The following is a 23,420-nucleotide window of genomic DNA, read 5'->3' on the forward strand; positions in this document are numbered from 1 at the left end:
AGTTTAATTTCCAAATTAGCAATTTGAGGAGTGACACAAGCTATACCAACTGTAGTACACTAATCTTCCTTTTAGAATCATCTGTGGTATCACCTTCTAACTTGTTTGAGGTTAAACTTACTTGCCTCACTCTTCTTATTTGATATTTTTAATAGTGGAAGACTATCAACTCTGAGTCACTTTTTTTGAGTTAGAGTGACAGAAGAGGTGTGAAAGTCATGAGTTTCTTGGTATACTTGCACCTTTCATAGCAAATTTCTCAGTAGCAGTTAGGTGATATAAGTTACTCTTGGTGATAAAAGTGAGACCAAGTGCTAATTTTTCATTTTGTTCAACTGTCAAACTATTCGGCCAGGCTTAGTTCATAAATCAAGTTTAGACAGACTTGAAATCCTAAGAATACCTGTCACATTCAGAAATCCACTTTAAAATTTCTGATATAATTTAGGATGATAAGGGTCTGTGTATTAGTGAAACACAGTAAAACAGTAAGAGGTGTATTTGATAAAAATTTGTAGTTAATATAAAATTAAGACTAGCATTAATTAAATCCTAATAGTTGAATTTGGGTATGCATAGCCAAAACAGAACATCTGAGGACTAATAATGCAGTGTGTCTGAAGAAATATGGAGAGAATTATTTGCCAAACTTTATTGACGTACCTGTTTCTCAAGTTGGCTTTAGGGTGATGGTTCATTTACCTAAATATCTTAATATGCAAGTGCCAAGAGGCATAATGTGAAATACATTTGAATTTAATCAGAGGTCTCCTAATCAATATTTCCTATTGCCTGGGTTCAATTTTAAGCAAGTCAATTATGCCTGGTTCCTTAGTTCTAAAATGGGGTTAATAATATTATCTGGCATACCTACAACCCAGTTTTCAGATTAGTTTTGAGACTTGATTGATGGATTTGAAAGTGTAGTAAATTATAAATCATCATATACATGTGAGGAGATGGGATATTGTGAACTTATAGGTATCCTCTTCTGTTGTCCAAGTTGGTAACATGAATTAAGTTCATAGCAACATAAGTATTAATAATTTTTATGATATAAAAATATATATCATAACTTTTATGATCTGCTAATAAAGTCCTCAGTATGTCTTAGTTTTACATGTTGAGGCCTCAATTTTAGTATTTCCTAATGGTGGTTATTCTGTTATTTGTCAATCTCATGGTAGCATTGGGTGTAGGTCAGGTGTCTGAAGGAGCAGTTATCTTCTTACCCTGACTTCACCCAGATGTATTAAGTACCAGAAATGGTTCACAAACCATTGTGAGCCAGGGTGGAAGCAATTCATTGGGAGGTCATCTATCTTAAGAGGATATTCTGTTGAGGAAATTAATTGTAATAATGCTTTACATTTATAAAATGTTATGAAGTTTTAGAGTGACTTACCTTATTTATTTCATTTAATTTTTAAAGTGGACAGGGCAGAGATTATTTCCCTACTTTACAGTGAAGATCATGCAGCTAGTAAAATGGCAGAGCCCAGGATAAACCCAGCTAGATTTTCTAATTACAGGTACCTTTTGGAGACCCAATTTTGACACTTTCATTATTGAAAGAAAACTATATGTAAAGGATGTCATATGAAGACAGTTTCATATTTGCTGATATTAATATTTACTATGTAACATGTTGAGCAGTTGGTTTTACTTTAAATAGGGTAGGCACTAAAATTGTTTAACAGAAGTAAATGTTAAATTGAATAAAATCAACTTACCATTATGATTCTGAGATTCAGCGAAAATTTGTTTACTTACTTTGTGCTGGATGACACAAGTACAAATAAGTCACCATCCATCTCCCCAAGAAATGTATTCTCTAATGGAGGAATTAGTTTATAAATCTGATATCTGCTTTACTTCAAGGTTTTAAACAGGTGCTAGGATCAAGTGACAAAGACTTTGGGATCTGAAGTGGTGATACCTATTATAGAGCAACAGCTTTTAGAGAACTTAAGCGAAAATGTCTCAGTTTATAACTGTGTGTGTGTGTATCTATAAGATTACACTAGATATGATTTTCTTAAACAAATTAAAAATATTAGTAATACTGTAAAATATGTAGTAGTCTATATTCATGTCGTGCTTTTGAACATTTTCAATGCTTCACCATATATAATTTTATAGTAATAATGTTATAATTGTGAACTTTTTGTTTTTAGAACATCATAGGATCAAGTCCTGTTGCAGATTTCTCTGCTATTAAGGAGCTAGATACCCTTAACAATGAAATAGTTGACCTACAGAGGTATGTAAAGTAAAATTACAGCTGACTATATACATATACACACACACATTTCTGTTTCTAACATGTATCTTGGTAAATGCTACTTTCTTTAAATACCCTTGAATTGGTAATCTGTGACCCTATTTCGTTTTTTATTCCAGTGTACCCTATTTCATCAAATCTAAGGCAACCTTTAGTTGCAGGATGCACTATTTTCTTATGTACCACTAAACAAAGAAAAAAAATCACTGCCAAATAAACAGTGGCATCAGCTATAAATACTATCTAACTTTTAGGGAGCAAAAAAAATGTGTATCTTAGAATGAATGGATTATAGTTTTCCTCCAGCTTTGGATATTTGAATAGCATATTAGAAAAACATTATATAATACATTTTGTGGAAGGAATGTTAAATGCATATACCAATTCTGAGAGCTTTCATAATTGTTATCTTATTTGCTTCTTACAGAAACCTTACAACTTGAGTAGATTTTATTGTTTCTAGTTTACAGGTAAGGAGTTCAGGTGCAGAGAGAGGTTATTTTGCCCAGTCATACAAACTTGATAGCAGTAGAACTAATATCTGATCTCCAGACTACTTGATTTAGAGTTGAATCTTCTCTCTCATACATAGGTACTATGTAGAACAGACTTAAATACAATTGGATTTGAATCTAAATACAGCAGGTACTATTGATATTTCTTTAATTCCCTTGTTCCCTGGAAACTTTATGGTAATACTGTAAAAATGACCTCCTGAAATTACTTTTGTAAAAATGGGACCATTTTTCCATCTGCAAGGTTTTGGATTTACATAATATAATCACTTTGTATTTACACAAACCTTTTTTTTTTTTTTTTTTTTTGGTTTTGTTTTTAACATTCATAGCATTTTGAAGCAGATAATGGCTGATATTTTAGTGTTAGTATTGAGACATAAGAGAATAGTTAAATGATTTATCTGGACCATATGGCAAGAAATAGGGAATGATCTTTCCTCATTCATGGGCTACTTTAAAATTGTATGGAGAAACTTAGTTGTTATGATTTTTTACTTGCAAGAAACAATTCAACCCTGGCTAATTTAAGTGGGAGTGAATTTATTGACTTGTGAAACTAAGGCCTCTTAGAGGTAGGGGTGTTTTAAGGAATAGCTTCATAATGGGGCTTAAATGATATAATTTGTTTTCTTGCTCAATTTCTTGTATGCACTTCCACTGGGTTGTTCCATTCTCATGTGGAATTTCCCATTATATTGCCAAAAGAGCAGTAGCACACGTAGCCTCGTGTATTTGTAAATTCAAATCTAATGCAGTACCTCTTTTCTGCAAAATCCCTAAGATTCCATGTGATCATACTTGCTTAGGGCCATGCCTGTCTCTGAAACAGGAGCCAGGTATGTATAATTTATTAATTTGCCATGAACTCAGTCATGGGAGTGGTGAGAGGGTAGTTGGCTACCAGGACCACATAGAGGAATGGGTATCCTGACATGAAAATTATGCCAGAAGGAGAAATGAATTCTGGGGAAGTCAATGTCTGCTGAAGGCCACACAGCTTCAAATCCACAGTATTTTCAGTGATTAGCCTTGGTATCATCTGTCTCTTTAAACAGTATGACTTGACATTCTAGAAACATAAGTCTGAGCCCCTTTTTAAATGTCATTGTGTAGGTTTTTTGTGTTTTCTGTTGTTTTTTGTTTTATTTAGTTTTGAGGTTATCTAAGTTCTGTCATATTCTTATTTCCTGCTCAAAAATTGCCCTTTGCCTATTTATATAAAGCCTCTACTCTTCGAATCCCAGAAAGTGAAAAACAAAAACAGAAACAAAACCCTTGGGAATTTTATAGTCCAATTTTTTTCCTTACTCATGAAAAAAATTCAAAGTCACACATCAAATCAGCAACAGTGCTGGGTGGCACCCCAAGTCAAGTTGTGTTAAGTCGTAGTTCTGCGTTCTTTCTATTATATGTCTGCCTCTCATTAAGACTTAAACATTTTTTACTTTGGTTCAGAATAAAAGAAGTAAACATTTATTGAGTCTATAATGATGTGTGGACTTTTCATTTTCTTAGGGTCTATAAATAGCCCACTAACATTTTTGCTTGCCTTATGTGTAACAAAAATTGAATAATAGCTAGATTTGAAAATACTTGTCTTCTGTGCCTCTTGTAGATATGCCGCAATATGCTAGGGCCCCAATATGCTAGGACTCTCTTGACTTTATCAGTAATTAACATATGAAATGTTTTTGTAGTGAGCTTTATTAGAAAGTAGAGCATCATACATAGGGTATTCTTGCCAGTGCAGACATTTCTAATATTAATTACATTTGGTAAACTGAGCTTTCACTAACTTCTAATAACCATAATATTAAGTTATACTAGTGATAGTCTTCTATAGTGAATCACAACTGAAACATAAAAACATATCTAACATTTTGTGACTATATGTCTTATTAAGAAAATCATAGAGCTCTAAAACCTTGTTAGGTTTTAGGTTGTAGTCACACTGTATAAATGTGTAAAACACATATACATGATTTGGCATTTGTAAAAATATTTTCCCTAGGCTTTTATTTTAGGTGAAGTCTACAGTGTAGACAAACTTCTATCATCTGTCAGCTCCAGTAATGTCATAATGATACTCATCAACCCATGGTAAAATTATGGTTGTTAAAATAACTTTTGTAACTGGTTGTGTTAGGTCACTATATCACCCACTCTTCAAGATACTACATTATAAATCTTGGTTTTTGTTATTGTGAATAGCAATATTTTTCTGTGCCATAGTATTACTCTTCAGCCTTTAGATTATTTTTTAATATATCAGGATACAATGAATATAACTATAAAACAGGAAAAATAATTTAAACAGAATTTGCTTATGGTTTTTACTAAATTGCTGTCTGAGAAAATTGCTTCTTATTTGTTGCTTTTTAGATGAAAATATTTAATTTCAGTCCAGGGACTAAACCTGCAAATAAATAATACATAATATGGAATTATAATGAATATAGTGCTTTACAAATTTATTTTTCCATAATGATGGTTATAGTGCATACTTGTAAACATTTGGAAAATACAGAAAAGCATAATGAAGAAAAGAATCTGTTTCTTAGAATAATATTTATAATCTTAGAATAATCTATAACCTCAAAATTAGTTGGGTAAAGAATATTCTTTGTTATGAGTCAGAAAATGAGATGTTTCTATCTGTGGTTCATGAAGTTTTCTAATTGAAAATATTTAAGAGATTGAGAGCTTGAAGCAGGATGTGTTTTTGTCATTCCTTAAATTTTTAATAATCCTTCAACATTTTTTATATAGAAATTTAATTATGTCATTCAGGTTAAATTTGCATGATATTTTTAAATTAAAGAAGGAAAAGCAATAGTTGTAAGTGGTGCTGGGAGCTTTGAGGGTGCAGTGCTGTTCTTTATAGTCAGGATGGCAGTGACACATCACTGAGCATGCATCAAACTGCTGCTGCTGCAGCAGCAGCAGCAGAAGAGGTACTTCCATCTGCTGTTCCAGCCCCTGCACTGGTGCAGCCACCCTCACTCCCTCTGCTCTGTCTGCCTTCGTTTGCCCCATGTCTGGTCAGCTGACCCATGAACAGATTGCTGAGTTTAGGGAAGCTTTCTCCAGCTGGAGATGGCACTATCACAACAAAGGAATTTGGGACTGTCATGAGGTCACTGGGTCAGAACCCAACAGAAGCCAGATTTCAGGATATGATGGTAATGGCACTGTTGACTTCCCAGAATTTTGGACTATGATGGCTACAAAAATGAAAGATACAATGAAGAAGAAATTGGTGAGGCATTACAATGAGTCTTTGACAAGGATGACAGTGGTTAATCAGTGTGGCAGAACTATGTCATGTTATGACAAACTTAGAGAAACTAACAGATGAAATAGTAGTTGAAATGATCAGACAAGCGGATATTGGTAGAGATGGACAAGTCAACTATGAAGAATTTGTACCGGTAATACTGCAGAATGACCTACTTTAAACTCCTTCCCCCTTCCCCAGAGGAATAAGACTGAATCTTTTATTTACCCCTTACCCAAGAAACAAAACAAAACAAAAAGAGCAAAAAAAAAACCCCTTTATTTACTCATTCTGTTTTTATTTAGCAAAACTGAATGTCAGAAGTGCGTTCTATGCATACACACAAAATCTGCATGCATTGCCTTGTGGTCTTGTCCCTTAAAGATCAAGCTATGCATCACTTTTATAATATAAGTTTAATAATATAAGTACTTTTACTACCTTAATGATCAAGACTTCTTGCAGTTCCATTTCCTAATGATTAATATACTGTTTGGGCTGGCCAGTTTTTCATACATACAACTTGACAATTGAGCACATTTGAACATTTATATTAAAAACAAAAAATGAAAAAACAAATTTAAAACCTATTCAAGTAGCTTCTAGTTCAGTTTGTTAGTATAAATTGTCATAACTGGTTTACTTAAAACAAACACTTAACATTGGTTTACCTCAGGATGCTGTGCAAAAAGAATGGGTGAAGGATAAACTATCTAGATGGCTATAGCCCCTCTTGTACTTGGATATGCCTTGACCCATGCTGATGACACACATCCTGGTGGCATGCTGTATGTATTGGTTTAGCATTATCCACATGGTACTTGAGTGAAATGGGTGTCAGGCTCTCACCATTCACACACATTTTTAAAAAGAAACCTTTACCAAGGGAGCATCTTTGGACTCTGTATTTTTAAAACCTTCTGAGCCATGACATGGGAGCCAGCAGGTTAGGCTGTGGCTGTGGACTTTACAACCATCAACATTGTTGTTTAAGAAATTACACTTTATGTCCATTCCAAGTTGTAAATGCTAGTTTTTCTGTCCAATAAAAAGATCATTAACTTAAAACATAGTTATATCATAATCTTTTTAAATATCTGGATTTCTTACCTCAGCCCAAGACCTATATTCTTCATTTGTCTTCTAGAGAATGTCCAGTAGACATGACTTCCCAGTCTTCTTACCGCTATCCTTGTCTCATTTATTTGCATTTCTTAGTGATGTGACCATTCATCTAGTCACTCAGGCTAGAAATCTGAGATTTTTCTTTTATCTGTATTCTATCTTTGAAATGTTTCTTGAAATCATTCCTACCTTTCCATCTCCTTTGCCTGATCACCTCCTCCTGATCTTTCAAACCTCACCTTAGGCATCACTTCCTTTGGAAGGGGGAGCCTTCTCTGATTTGTTTACCTCCTAACTTTCATACGTATCAAATTTTATATAGTTTTAATATTTACAGTAGTAACATTTACTATCCTTTATTATAATCATCTTTTATTTGGTCTCTCACTAGCCTATGTACTTCTTAAGCATAAGGACTATTTGCATACTCACTGCTCTATAAGCTAATGCCTAACTTATTTAATAGATGAGAAAATAATTTTCAGTATTGTTGAAATCTGTCCTGTGTACTATTATTATTTCTTTCTTAGTTTTACTAACCCTTTATCTCTTCTCTGGATTACTGTTGTAACCTCCTAATTGACTCTGCACTTTGAGTCTCTCCTTTCCTTTGCACCTCCAACTGATGTATAAAATACAACTCAGATTCCTTAGTGACTTCCTATCCCCAACTGGATCCAGCTCACTTTTCCGAGATGATATAAAGGCTCTTCTTTCATGGTTTTCCTTTGGTATCCTGAGCATTCTTTTGTCTTAGCCACCTCCCACAATAAAGTAGAATCCTTTTCTTCTAGAGCACTGTCAAGCTCCTTGAGAGCAGATGCCATGTTTGCTTTTGTACTCTCAGTATTGAGAATAGTGCTCTTGTTTTGGTTTTATCCCTCTTCTCAAGCCATGTGGTGGGTGCACCTCTCTGGACAGCATGCCACACATTTTTATTCTTCTGTGCTTGTCATCCTATTGTTCCCCTTTGCCTGAGCATACCTTTTACTTTGTAAGCTTTTACTTGTGCTTTAAGACCCAGCTTAAATATTGTCTGCTTTGTCAAACTTTTACTGAAATCTTGATTTGCTAATTGCTTTTTTCTTTCTACTCCTAGTAACTTTATTCCTTTGTAATAGTATTCACCATATTTTATTCTGGTCTTTATTTTAATTTGAACTCCTTTAAGGCAGGGGCTATGCTTTATTCACTTGGATAGGTCTAGAAGATAACGCATAGAGTGCCTGACACCACAGAATCTCAGTATAGGTTAGTTGGTTGAATGAATGAATCAAAGTATGTTATAAATATTAGAATATTTCCCAGACTTAATTCCTGCCAAGTTTATGACAGACTAGAAGCTGTGTATTAAAGGATGAAAAGACAAAGATCTTTTGAAGAATAGCTTATTTTGAAGACTGTACGAGAGGATTTTATAGACGAGAGGGTTTTTAATCCTCACAGGGACATTAAGGATAGTGGGCTGATTTTTCATATTTTGACAACTTGTTTTTTGTGTCAGGGATTTCCTCTGAGAATCTGATGAAGGCTTTTAGACTCTATCCCTCCCCCTCAAAAAGAACATATGTGTCCATGTACACATTTTGCATTTATTTCAGGGGTTCCCAGACACTTAAAAACTATCCATGGATCCATTCTTGCTCTGAAAGTAAAGTGTCTCAAGTAGAGAAATTCTTGACAGTGAAAAGTCAAAACTTGCTTCAGTCACTAAGATAGCATAGTGGTGGTAAATTGTGCTGAGGCAGGAGTTAATATTTATTTGTCTTCTATCAGCTTCTACTTCCTTCCTCTCTCTGTCCTTTTAGCAAGAACATCAGGAAGTAAAAGCTACATCCTGTCAGGCCAGTTTGTTATCCTGGTCTTGGGCCAGTAAACAGGATAGATAATTACAATAATAATTATTAGATATTGTGCTATGTCTGCTTTATATAATTTCTCTTATTGAATTCTTGCAACATCACTGAAGGGTAAGAAGTTTTATCCTGATTTTTCAGATGAAGAATAGACAAATCTTCTTTTCTAAGAAGCTTTCCTTTGGTATCTACCTCAGCTCAGAGAGCATTCGTTTCCTTCTCTCAGAATGCTTACAGTTCTGAATTATATTTCTTCCTCTGATAAATTCTGAGTTATGTAGGATAGCACAGACTGTCTCTTATTTCTGATGAGGCAATATAGTATATTATTTCAGAGCATGGCTTTCTCACAGAGTGCTTAGTTTGGCTCCTGACATGACTTAGCCAAGTAACTTAACACTCTGTGCCTCAGTTTCTTCATCTGTGAGATGGAAATATGACTAATACCATGTAAAATGTTTAATATCTTTCTTGGAACATGATAAATTCTCAGTATGTGTTTATAGTCGTCGTCGTCATCATCATCATCATCCCCAATACCGAGCTCAGCATTCAGAGCACAGCATTTACTAAATAGATGCTCAGCAAACATTGGTTGGAGTAGCTTTCTTTCCCTGGCTAAAGAGCTACTGGAACTATGTACACAGGCAGCCAGCATTTGTGTTTCTAAATATATAGATCTCTAGCTCAACATATTTAAGAACTGATTTTTTAAAAATGTATTTAAAGCGGCATTAACATACAATTTGAATTTTTTTAAAATTTATGTTTTGGTTAGGTCAGTTCACAACCATTAGAAACCATTAGCTCTGAAGAGAGCATAGCTTATACTATAGAATCTGGAGTTCTTTTGCTTATATGATCCAGTCTGACCTGTTTCTAGCCATGTAAAGATCCATGATACTATTAGACCTCAATCATGACTACCTCAACAGTGGTGTTACTGATTGAATAACTGAAGTTCTAGGTTGTTGTGTGCTTTTGTTTGGTAATAAGGAGTTTATCTAAATTTTCACACAGAATGCGTGGCTCAGCATTTAAAATCTTTATTTAGGGAGACTTCCCTTATTTGATACCCTCCCTGCGAAAGTTTGAACCTGTGCTAATACAGTAGCCACTAGCTACATCTGGCTATTGAGCACTTGAAATATGGCAAATCCAAATTAAGATGTGATGTTAGTATAAAATATACTGGATTTCAAAAAAGAATGTAAATGTTTTGGCTATACTGGGTTAAATAAAACATTATAATAAATTTCGCTTCTTTGTTTTTACTTTTTAATATATGGCATTTAGATCATTTAAAATTACATATGTGACTTGCATTTCTGTTGGATAGCTGTGGTCTCAATCAGTTATATTCTGTAAAAATTACATTTGCTTTCATTATTTTGTGGCACTGATAGCTTATTTAGGGGCTCTTTTTAAGAGAGCAATAATTTTTAAGATGTGTTAAAATCTGTCTTTGGGAAACAAAAATATCTACCAAGAAATTTCAGCTCCTGAAGGATTTAGGAGTCAGTCTCTACCCACATAGTTAGGTCCTAAATGCCATCATTCTGGATGCTTGATTGCAACTTTCAAAAAACCAGTTAAAATTACTCAGCCATCAGAAAGTATGAATACCTACCATTTACTTTTATGTCGATGGAACTGGAGAGTATTATTAATGCTGAGCGAAATAAGTCAATTGAAGAAAGACAATTGTCATATGGTCTCACTCATATGTGGAATATAAGAAATAGTGAAAGGGACTATAAAGGAAAGGAGGGAGACTGAGTGGGGAAAAATTAGAGAGGAAGATAAACCATGAGGGACTCCTGGGAAACAGAGGGTTGAAGAAGGGGAGGTGGGTGGGCGGGTAGGGTTACTGGGTGACGGGCATTAAGGAGGGCACATGATGGGATGAATACAACTAGGTGTTGTACTATATGTTGGCAAATTGAATTTAAATAAAATATTTTAAAAAACCAAAAAGCTAGTAAATATTGTACTTTTGTACTAGTAAATAGTATAACAGTAATAATAATAACAACTGACATTTACGAGCACTGTGTCAGCATTGTGCTGATGTCTTTCCAGATGCAATATAAATCAGTCCTCCTTATCTTTATTGTCACTGTTTTATAGTTAGGAAAACTAAGGCCTTGTTTTACATTTCTTTACCTTTTTTCATCTTTTGTCGTGTCAGATGAGTGGAATAAATTAATTTTGGGAGTTTTGCAAAAATAAGCTTTTATTTCTCCTTTAATTTTTATTTATTTATTTGTTTAAAGATTTTTATTTATTTATGCGAGAGAGAGAGAGACAGAGAGGGGCAGAGGGAGAAGCAGGCTCCATGCAGGGAGCCCGAAGTGGGACTTGATCCCTGGTCTCCAGGATCATGCCCTGGGCTGAAGGCAGCACTAAACCGCTGAGCCACCCAAGGCTGCCCTATTTGTCCTTTTAAAAATGAATTATCAAGTTTTGGATTCTGCTGCTGACGGGGCAGTGGTCATGTGAGCAACGCCCCAAAGTTGGTGTTTTTCCTGACTCCAGCTAGGGTTTCCTTTCAGTAATTTATGACCATAAATATATTCCTGGACTTATTTTTAAAAACTAAAACTCATTACAACAGTCAGCCTCTCAGAATTAAAAACTTTAGTAATTCCCACGGTACCATATGTACTTGAACTGTTACAACGTTTGTCTGTTTTTTGATTAATGGCTGTGTTTCCTCAGCAAACTATAGGTAGGAGCCCAACTTCAATCTTGTTTGGCATTTAGTAGATATTCGATAACTGTTGAAAGATTGAAATAATAAGATTCTATTATAGAAGGCAACTTCTAGAGAAATTAAATTACTTAAAGGTACAAATCAATGTCTTTACTCTCAAACTGTAGCTCAAATTTTGATCAAATCACTGATTCTTAGAGTGAAAGGCTGTCTAACTTTCAGACTGGTTTGAATTCCAAGTCAGGACAGATGTTACATTGCCTTTCTAGCAATTGTTATCAGCTTTCTGAGCAATAAGAGCCTCTACTTCCTCTCTTCTTCTACAGAGCAGAAGTTAGAAAAGAAGTGTGTTGCTAAATGATGCCGTTCAGAGTTCAAAAAAGCACAGCTCAGAAACCTTTAGGGACTCCCTTTGTATTAAAAGGCGGTATGTCTTTATTAACTTCTCATTTTGGAAGGATAGTTTTGTCAGCTCGTGTTTTTAGCACTTTAGTTTTTTTTGTTTTGTTTTTTTTTCAGCACTATATATATATTATCCCATTGCCTTCTTTTTTTTGGGGGGGGGGGAGAAGACAATTTTACTGAAATACAACATAGAAAAGTTAAAAAATCATGAGTGCATAGTTTGAGAAATCTTCACAAACCAAGCATGCCATGTAATCAGAACCTAATCAAGAAACAAGATTCTTCTTGCCCCCTTCCAATTATAACCTCCCCCAAAGCACAACTTCTAATATTATAGATCAGTTTTTTCCTGTTTCTGTACATTGGATACATTGAATTAGAGAATATTTAGGCTTTTGGGGGATGGCTTCTTTTATTTATTTGTTTGTTTGTTTATTTATTTATTTATTTATTTATTTTTAATAATAAATTTATTTTTTATTGGTGTTCAATTTGCCAACATACAGAATAACACCCAGTGCTCATCCCGTCAAATGCCCGCCTCAGTGCCCATCTGCCTTCTGTCCTTCAAGGTTTCTGCTGAGAAATCTTGTATGTCTTTACTACTGCTTTTAAGATTCTGTCTTTTAACAGTTTCATTATAATGTATCTCAGTGTGGGTTTTCCTGCTCGGAATTTGTTGAGCTTCTTGGATTGTAGATTGATACATTTTATCAAATTTGTGAAGTTTCTTCTTAGACTACCTAGAAGTCTGCCATTTTGCTGACATCTTTTGTCAAAGAAAGCTTATGCTTTCTTGCATAAGCTCTCCCTCCTTTTGAAATGCCATTTTTCTAACCAATATTCATTGTTTACTTCAAGGCTTAGCTGAAGTCTGACCTCCTTCACAAAGCATGCCCAGGCTGGGATAATTTCTGTTGATAAACATACCAGTTACCATCTGCACAGCTTATTTTGCAGTTAATGATCCTTCCTTCACTAATACCAAGCAAGTCTTTTCTGACCCTTTCCAGGGAGAATCAGGTGCCCATTTTCTGTATTCCCACAGCATCTTGTGCTTACCGTTCTAGCACCCAGTATACTGCATTGTGATTATCTTCTTATGGTTTACTGCCAAACCCTTCATATACACTGAATTCTGAGTTTCTTAATGGCAGGTACTTGTCCCATTGTTTTCTGTAGCCCTAAAGTGTAGCACAGTGACAAGTACATAGTAAGATTCAGTATTTGTTGAATCACAAGGTAGGTATTAAAGTTGCATAGGGATATATTATTGAGTTTTGTTGTGTATTTTCTTTGTCACTCCTCTCTGCAAACCCCACATATATGATATGTAGATACTATACTATATTCAGTTTATTTTAAGGAATTAACTCACAGAGTTGTGGGAACTGGCAAGTCTGAACTGTATAGGAAAGGCCAGTAGGTTGAAGTCTCCAGGAAGAGTTGATGTTGAGGTTAAAGTCCAACAATAGTTTGGAGGTAGAATTCTCTCTTCCTTGGGGGAACCTCCGTTTTTTTCTCTTAAGGCCTTAAACTGACTTGGTGAAGCCCATTCATACTATGTTGGGTAATTTACTCAAAGTCTACTGATTTAAATATAATTTCATCTAAAAAATACCTCTGCAGTAGGGAGCTGGGGTGGCTCAGTTGGTTGAGCTCTTCGTTTTGGTTCAGGTCATGATCTCAGAGGTTGGTGGATCAAGCCCCCTGTCAGGCTCCGCGCTCAGTGGGGAGTCTGCTTGAAGATTCTCTCCCTCTGCCCCTCCCCCAGTTGTAAATAAATAAGTCTCTTATTTATTTATTCATTTATTTATTAAAGATTTTATTTATTCATGAAAGACAGAGAGAGAGAGGCAGAGACACAGGCAGAGGGAGAAGCAGGCTCCATGTGGGAACCCTGATATGGGACTCAATTCTGGAAACCCGGGATCATGCCCTGAGCCAAAGACAGATGCTCAACCGCTGAGCCACCCAGGCATCCCAATAAATAAATCTTTTAAAAAAATATCTCCACAGCAACATCCTTACTAGTGTTTAACCAAATCTGTGAGTACCATGGCCTAGCCAAGTTAATGCATAGTTAACCATCACAAAGGGTGAAAGGAGCCAGAGCATAAGGCTTACCAGGATTCTCTATTTGCCTGCCTTTCACTTCAGCTTTTTATGTGAAAATTTTACTATTTATTAGGCAAAGACAGCAAATGTCCTCAGCACCAGGACTCGCATTTGCCCATCTTCACTATTTCACAGGAACAATTCTTCCTAAGAATGTATAGCACCAATTATGTAGTAAGCACTTATTATGTAGTAAGTTTAATAAATGCTAGTTTCCATAATTATAATTATTAATAGTAGTAGGTAGTACTAGTTGTTGTAATGATAGTTGTAGTAGATATGATAGTGGTAGTAATAGTTTCTATTAGTTCTGAATAAAGGCATCCTAGATAAAGATCCTGACTGCCTTGGCTTTGGTCATGGGTCTGTTCTTGAATTAATTGATGGTGAGTTGGTATAATGTGACTGGTTAAGCTTTGGTCAGGAGCCAGTCTCTGGCCAATCATTGCTCAGAGAGGTTGAATCTGTGAAAAGATGGCATCTTCTACTTGAACTATTCAGGCAAAAAGGTAATAGGTAAGGGAGAAAGAAAGGAGCAGTCTCCTAAAAGAAGGATTTCTGCGTCCTAGGAGAAGGGAGGGTCAGCAGAACAAATAGTTGCTACTACAGTGATTTAAGTAAGATGCTCTGTGATGGAGCCAGTATTTGAATTCTGGGCTGTTTTACACCAAATCTTATGCTTTGAAGACCATATAATGAGTTTTTAAAGGTAGAGAGTAGTTATTTGAATATTAGGCAAGATTTTGGTGCAGGAATTTTGGTAATTACATTATATATTCTATACATTGGGCCAATGTTTTCTAAATTTTAATGCAACCCATAATTCCCTTTAACAAATTTTAAAAATTACTCCATCAGTTTTATTTAAAATTCTAAGTAATGTTAATTTTTTTTAATTTTTTATTTATTTATGATAGTCACAGAGAGAGAGAGAGAGAGGCAGAGACACAGGCAGAGGGAGAAGCAGGCTCCATGCACCGGGAGCCCGACGTGGGATTCGATCCCGGGTCTCCAGGATCGCGCCCTGGGCCAAAGGCAGGCGCTAAACCGCTGCGCCACCCAGGGATCCCAGTAATGTTAATTTTATCAGTAAAAAGCAAGCACAGCATAGGCTCAAAGCCTGCTTTTTTCCTAATTACATGACATCTTGTACATTTTACCTCGCAAATCTTAAGATGGGTTTTTAGTTTCTCACTAGTTTCTCTTTTTATTGCTCTCTGGTTGGAAAATAGAATATTTATATTCAGAAAAAAACCTTAAAACTCTGTTTCTGGGAAGGGCTTTGAAGGTGACTTAATCCTGTTTCTCTGACAATGTTGGTATTATATCAAAATTAAGACAGATGGCTCACTCCCCTTTTGCCATGAACAGCCTGGGGAAATGAAGGCAAACTGTGTGGACTCAGAGTCCCTGGGGCTGACTGTCCTTGTGAATAGCTTTGACTAGTTATAGTAAGTTTATGCAGTTATCTACGTTAGGTTTCTGAAAGCGTAGGTTGGGGTTTGCTTTTCTTGCTGGTTCACATACTAGGTTCCACCAAAAACCAGCAGCTTTTGGAAACCAAGGAGCTCTATCCCTGGCCTTTCTTTATGGCTTTGGTATTTGTAGATTCTTTAGGATGTGCTAGCATCTTGGGAGTGAATAGGGTTGCAGAGATAGTCTAAGATAGAAGGTGTAAGATCATTACTTTTCCCTTTTGGAAGTTACTAAGCTGAAGGCAGTAGTTTTTTCTGTCATCCAAAATGAGTAGTGCTTTGGGCAAAATGCTTACTTACACACTTATTTTTGAAATTTATCTTAAATATGTCATATCCATATATATTGATGGGCTCCTTAAGAAACTGCATATAAATATTTTTTATTGTGACACAGAATCTTGTCACACGAGGAATTAAGTTTTTGAATTAATGTTAAACAGAATGCTTTGTAATAGTTATTCAACCGTAATCTGTAGAAAAATTTGTTATTTGAAAGAAAGGAGAATGTAAGCTCTATGACCCAAGTCCCATTTTCTTGCACCTAAGCATTAGTGCGTGTAAATGTATTTAATTATTCTTACTTGCCCGAAATGAGAAGACTAGCTATAGAGGTTAAGTGTCTCTGGACTCTACATCTGAAACTAATGATGTGTTACATATTGGCTTATTGTATTTTTTTTTAAGATTTTATTTATTTATTTGAGAGAGAGAGAGAGAGGCAGAGATGGTGACAGCACAAGTGGAGAGGAGAGGCAGAAGCAGACTCCCTGCCCAGCAGGGAGCCCAATGCAGGCTCCATCTCAGGACCCTGGGATCATGACCTGAGCCAAAGGCAGACACTTAGCCAGCCAACTGAGCCACCCAGGTGCCCCTGGCTAATTGTATTTAAATTTAAAAAGAAAAAAAAAAAAAAAAAAAGAATGCGGAATATCACAACATAACAACTTGGCATCCCTAAAATTATAATCTAAGTTAATGAGAAAATAATTTGATTTTTTAGTCTAATTTATAGGACAGGGACAGGTTTTCAATTGTGATGGTTTTAATAGAAGGTAATATAACTGATGATTTTTTTTACATTTCTCTTTAGTAATATATCTTATACTACTTGGTTTTGATTATAAAGGAATTATTATGAGGCCAGAATTTTACTAGATAAAAGTGGATAGAAAGTGAAATTTAATTGATCTCAGTACTATGAGAATTAATGCCTGAGGATTTCATTTTCTTTTTACTTGGAAATGGTCTTTAGGATATGTTTGGAGATATCACTACTGCTACCCTCACTCCCACACCCAAAATGATGAAGAGGAATCTGTACCTTCTGTGCTTCCTCCATTTTACACAAACATAGACCCTATTTGCTGGCTAGAGTTGACAGTCCTTTGTAATCTGTTTTCCTTTTTCACCAAGTGAACTTCCTTTTTTTTTTTTCCCCCTCTCTTATTCTGTCTTGGCTGCATTGTCAGCTCACTGCTTTCTTTCAGCCCTGTTTTCCTGCCTGCACACTTGATCTTTGAGCAGGCACTGTCAGTAACAGCAGTTAACAGACAAGCAGAAAGAACTGAATACAAACATGCCCCTTAGTGCGTTCAGTGCTGATCTGTGATACTATGTGTTGTTTTCTATTTTTGTTATTAGCTACTGTCAGAAACAAGGGGCAGAATTGATACTGACCCTGTGTGGAATACCTCTGAGAGTTTGGGATTGGGGGAGGGGGCTAGTTCTGACATGCTGCACCAAGAATGAAAACACTCTTCTGCTCACATAAGGAAGAAAGGAAAAGAGGATTGAGCTTGCAGAATTTGTGTGGTATATTTAGATTTTTCTTCCTGTGATTTCTATTTTTTGATTTTACCTCATTTTATAAAGGTTGGAATGGGGAATGACCTTTGCATAATAAGTGGATTGAGGTATTGGGGGGGAATGGGCTGCAACAATGATTCACATGGTAAGGGACTGTTTAAGATCTCCATGACATCATGACCCATGGTGCGACCCACCTGACAAATGGGTAGTGAGCTCCTTGGCCATCTCAAGTGTTTTAACAGTATACAAATAGCTTTTATTCTTGTGCTTTTTTTCCTCTCTGACAAATCTTAACACTGTGCCTGAATATCCAACAAAACAGTTGATTTTTGTCTGCATTTAAAATATCACCTCAAATAGGGGAGAAATATAAATGTAGCATTAAGTTGTCCCCTCAGTATCTCCTCTGGTATAATTTCCCCACTTTCCTTTATACTACAGCTTAATGGAGCCTGAGCTTATGTTTGGGTGTTATCTGGAACGAAACTGAAATAATAGTCTTGAAGCTCTAAGGAGAAACTCTGCAGTGCTAGTCTGGAAGACTACTTGGATGCCATCCTCCCTTTTTCATGTTGCCCACTTTTACCTTTACCCTCACCCAAAAATGTATTGCTGTAGAATTCTATGGATTTTTCTCTCATTTTGTAGAAAAGAAAGGAAAAAATGAAGGGAGCAAGTCAGTGTGTGTGTATGAGCAGTTAAATTTATTACATCAAAAGAAATAGCTTTGTATCATAATTCTGAGTCTAAGGTTGTTTAGGTCTCATTCATTAGGAATCTAGCTCTGATGGAAGCATATAAGAATTTAGATAATGGTATCTCAGAATACAAGTGGATCCCAGTATGTTTGATCTGAAGAGTATAGAAAGAGATAAATGCTAATGTGATTCCTTTTTTTAATTTAGTTATATACATTGTTTTATGTATTTAATCAACTGGAATTGATAAGTGGTCCTAAAATAGCTTTTTTGAGCAGAGCAGTATTTGATAGAGCAAATGGACTGTTATATTGACAGTCTTACCCATTTCCTCTATGTTGTTTCATTCTAAAATTGGTACACACCAGTGACTTAAGGGGAAATTAACACTTCAGTAAATGTCCTTTTCCTTAATATTGTTGACTATTTCTATTAGCCATTTTCATCTGATTTGACAGTGGTACTTAAGGGTTAAACTTACAGAGCTGATGCAACCCCTCCTTTTTTTCACCAGCAGTTTTCATTGGACATCATTTCCATAGCAACAGTGACATCAGTGAAACCTGAGTGTTTCATTGATTATTTTTCTCCTCTTCCTTTTTTAATCTATTCTCTTTTCACCACATTTTAGTGAGAAAGCAATTTTTTTTTTTTACAAACAGAGCTTATATTGATTTCTATTCCATAAATAATTAAAAGAGGGTGGAAAAATCTGCCCTTCACTTAAAAATTGAATGTTTCACTATGTATTTAAAAAGCGATTCAGGATTAGGAGGATGGATAACCATACCAGCTGTAGCTGATGTTCTCAAATATTCTTGCATTGTTTGCTGGTCTTCTAGGGAAAAGAATAATGTGGAACAGGACCTTAAGGAGAAAGAAGATACTATTAAACAGAGGACAAGCGAGGTTCAGGTAAATGAACTGTAAAATTCAGTATTCTGTTTCTGATTTAGAAGGATTCATTTTAAATGTATGAGGTTTTTTTACTATTTGATGGTTGTGGTATTGATGAGTAGGTCAAGGGAATACCTGTTATTTATGTCATATAAATATTTGCTTTTTCCAAAATGATAGTTTTTCTCTGAATTTTGGCCTGCAAAGATTATACTGCAATGAGAAAGCAGTATTTTTTAGCATAAATTTCTAGTTTTGAAAGTATTTTTAAGATAATATTTACCTACATATTATATCATTAAAGGTAAGTTTGAATGACTAATACGTAAATATTATTACAAAAATAAAATTAAATGAATGAGATCATCATCACCACCACCATCTTCATCAAAAACAAATTGCTTTTTATGAATGTGAAATTTTGTTAGCTAGGATACCTAGTATTTTTAAACAGCTGTTTCTCCTAATATTGATAGGATAGGAAATGATATGAAACTATTTAAAATAGCATTTTGTAAGTTGCTTAGTAGCCAGGATATCTTAAACTTTAGCATTAAAGAGATTTAATTCATTTTCATTAGGTGCTGCATTAATAAGTACCTTCATTTTACAAATAGAAAAGGTAATAAAGCCTCAGTTTCTGATTGAGAAATGATACAAAAATGGGCATTTCAAACAAAAATATAGAAAATTGGGCAGTGTTGCATTTAGAGCAGTATACAATGCATGTGACCATGTTATTGGGGCACTGTTTCCTGAATGTTATACCAGCATATACAGGAGATTGGATATAGAAACACTGCTATCAGTTGCCAATAAAAGCTCATAAATGGGCCTTTTAAAACATATTACTTGTATGCTGGATTTCCCTGCTTGTGCTGATACTTTTAAATGAATGAAAGGTCTAAATTGGTAGATCCATTGTTTTTTTTTAATGTAGGACATACACTAGAGATTGTCTATGAGGTGGACTGTGCCTGGGTAGAATGATTTACTAGGAAATTGAGAAAGAAGCCAAAGAGACTTCTTGTTACAAGTTGGTTTTTTTTTATTAGATCACTACATTTATTATATATATTGGAATTTTCCTAATGGTGATGGAAAAGTCAAGAAATCATTGCTAATAAATATATTCCCCTTTGTGATAGTGAGATGGGTGGTAGTTACTTCAATTACATTATTTTTCTGCGGTTTTTGAGCTTCTTAGGAAATGCAAAAGAGACTCAGACTTTAAGCAGTGATTGCTGAAAATAGCATTAGAATGGAAGATAAAATAATCTATAGAAGTTTCTTCAATCTGAAGTGATAGATACAGTTACTAATAGAATACTGGACAGCTTCTAAATTTAGCCAGATAGTGTTTTGAAGTATGAAGGTTTTTACGATGGACAGTATTTTGTTATTTGTGTACATCTACCTGTTGGTTTTTCCATTCTGTATCTTTTAAGAATGTGAATTTAAAAGGCTGGTTTGGAACAACCCTGAAATTTATATTGTTCCTTTCAGGCTAAATGGGCTGTCCTTGAATATTTGATTTCTTATAATTTTAGAAGTTTTGTTATCAGTCAAAATTCCTTCATGATTTTTCTGTCCTTTTTCACTTGGTGGTGATGGTAAGGTATATCCTTAAATCCAGCTTAAATCCTAAGCTTTGCTAAATTCAAAATATATAATTAGCAGAGGGAGTCTATTTAATTTTTCTGCATCAGGTACTATAAATAAAAGGCATCTTGGAGCATACTTAGTACAGACCAAGTTGTAATGTTTGAACATAAGTTCCTTGGCAAAAGAACATTGAATAAAAGCTTAGTATTAGTAAATTCATTATTTGTTCTGGAGCACAGAACCCAAATTTTAGAGGTAACCAAAGTGCTAAAAGACGTTCTTTTTTGTTTTGTGTCTCTGTAGTCTTCCTAATACAGATGAATTTAAAAATCTACATAATTAATTTCTAAATTTTTGTTTCCTATTTATATTCCTATGAACTAGCATCTTGAAAGTTTATAGTTCAAGATTTTTTTTTCCTTGAAAACCAAACCAGCAATTAACTTCAGGTTTTTTTTTTTCCTTGAAATGTTAACGTGTATGAGGTACACTGCTAGTTCAACTTTTTTTTTTTTTTTTTTTTAAGATTTTACTTACTTATTCATGAGAGACACAGGGAGAGAGGCAGAGACACAGGCAGATGGAGAAGCAGGCTTCCTGCAAGGAGCCCCATGTGGGACTTGATCCCGGATCCCGGGATCACGCCCTGAGCCAAAGGCAGACGCTCAACCGCTGAGCCACCAGGGCGTCCCTGCTAGTTCAGCTTCTGTGGAGAAATTAGGCCCCAACTGATCCAAGGAGAAAAAGCTATAAAAGTCCATTCTGTCTCAAAGGTATATGGTTTGGGCTTTTGGTAGTTAAGTGGAGAAGGCAGACCCCACATTCTTACTACCTTAAACTGCCTATGTACAATTTTTAAGAAAGTTTTTCTTCTGAGTAGTTAACAAATTAGGAATTTATTCTCCTGTGTGCTTTCTTCAGTGTTGCATAGAAATTTGTAGAAACAGCTTGGTATCAGACAAACTTGAATTCAGTTTCTGGGGCAGCCCAGGTGGTTCAGCGGTTTAGCACTGCCTTTGGCCTAGGGCATGATCCTGGAGACCCGGGATTGAGTCCTATGTCGGGCTCCCTACAAGGAGCCTGCTTCTCCCTCTGGTTGTGTCTCTGCCTCTCTCTCTCTCTCTCTCTCTCTCTCTTTCTCTCTCTCATAAATAAAGGAATAAATAAAATCTTAAAAAAAAAAAAACAGAATTCAGTTTCTGGTTCTGACTCTTCCTAGGTTTGTAATGCTAAGTAAGCAACCACTCTACACATTAGTTTTCTATTCTGTAACATGGGATAATAAAAATACCAAATACTTAGAGTTGCTGTAGGAATAAAATGAGATAATGCAGTTTCAGTGCCTCACAGAGTACCAGGTTAAAGTTCAGTAAATGTTCTGATTAGTAGTAGAATTCTATACCTACTGTCATCTCTTTATTACCTATCCTCCCTTCATTGTCAAGCTCTTCCTTCTCTGACTTCTGTCTTCACTGAGGGCTGTCTGCACACAGGACTCACCAATTTGAAAATACCTTTTTTGTGTTTGTTTTGTTTTGTTTTGTTTTCGGTTATTGCTACCATGTTAGCTACCAGCTTGTTTTTTTTTTTTGTTTTTTTTTTTTTTGCTTTTTTGCTTTATGTGGCCATTTTTTCCTCATCATATCCTTTCAAGTAATTGTCTTTAGTGTGCTGTTTACCCATACCACTTCACTTTAATTTTTCTTCCCAGAACCAATAATTTTGTTCAGGCCAGATCCATTGGTCTTTCCTACATTAGTTCCTGCTTTTTTTTTTCTTTTTAAGATTTTGTTTATTCATGAAAGACACACAGAGAGAGGCAGAGACATAGGCAGAGGGAGAAGCAGGCTCTGTGCAGGAGTCTGATGTGGGACTCAATCCCAGGACCTGGGGATCATGCCCTGAGCCAAAGGCAGACGCTCAACCACTGAGCCACCCAGGCGTCCTGGTCACTGCTTTCTTGAATTGTGTTCTTTCATATATTCTTCTGCCTGTCTGATCCTTTGCTTTTGTTACCTTTCCCCTGGATTGACTGATACATGCCTCCACCTTGTTTCCTTCCTTTGCCATACCCCTGTTACCCATATGCTGGTGACTCCCAAATATTTATCAAGTGCACTGCTCTCTAGTCTCACATCTCCAGTTAGACTACATTTTGGTGTTTGTCATTTCAAAGTCAATGTGTCTAAAATGAGTCTCATTTTGTTGAAAAAAATTGGCTTCAATTTTGGACTTTCCTATTTCTCTCAGTGTTTCCTTTGTTATTATCGCCACCCTTATTACCTAACATTTGAAATTTTGAAATCAGATCATAAGGCTCTTCTTGCTCATCCTCTTTATGCCTTTCTTCCTAAACCAATTTTAGTATCATAACTCTCAGATGTGAAAATCTTTACTGCTGCCCACTGCCGCAGTTAGTGATGGGAGGATGTCATATCTCATGGGTATATTGGAGGGAGAAACAAAGATAAGATCCAAATCCTCCTCTTGTACTACTTGTTTTTTTATTGTTTGCCTCTGAGCTGTGTGCCATATACAGTCTCTTATTCCTACCCCTTATATCTTTTGGCCTTGTGATCCAGAATGCTCCCTACCTCCCTGCCTATGTGAATTCTGCCCAAGCCTTAAAGCCCA

The 23,420-nt window shown here is 35.5% G+C and overlaps 1 protein-coding gene and 1 pseudogene across 10 annotated transcripts in view; both read left to right on the forward strand.

Moving 5' to 3' along the window:
* The window catches only part of EPS15 (epidermal growth factor receptor pathway substrate 15), a 141,190-nt gene that overhangs the window by 63,379 nt on the left and 54,391 nt on the right, over nucleotides 1-23,420 (forward strand). For all 10 annotated transcript variants that reach the window (XM_072772148.1, XM_072772155.1, XM_072772151.1 and 7 more), the window contains 2 exons: nucleotides 2,178-2,263; nucleotides 19,127-19,199. In XM_072772148.1, the coding sequence (XP_072628249.1) occupies nucleotides 2,178-2,263; nucleotides 19,127-19,199 (159 nt within the window). The remainder of the gene's footprint in view (nucleotides 1-2,177; nucleotides 2,264-19,126; nucleotides 19,200-23,420) is intronic.
* LOC140602536 (uncharacterized) lies at nucleotides 5,690-6,347 on the forward strand (annotated as a pseudogene).

Source organism: Canis lupus, chromosome 13 (genome assembly GCF_048164855.1).
Source record: "Canis lupus baileyi chromosome 13, mCanLup2.hap1, whole genome shotgun sequence".
Classification (NCBI taxonomy): Eukaryota; Metazoa; Chordata; class Mammalia; order Carnivora; family Canidae; genus Canis; species Canis lupus.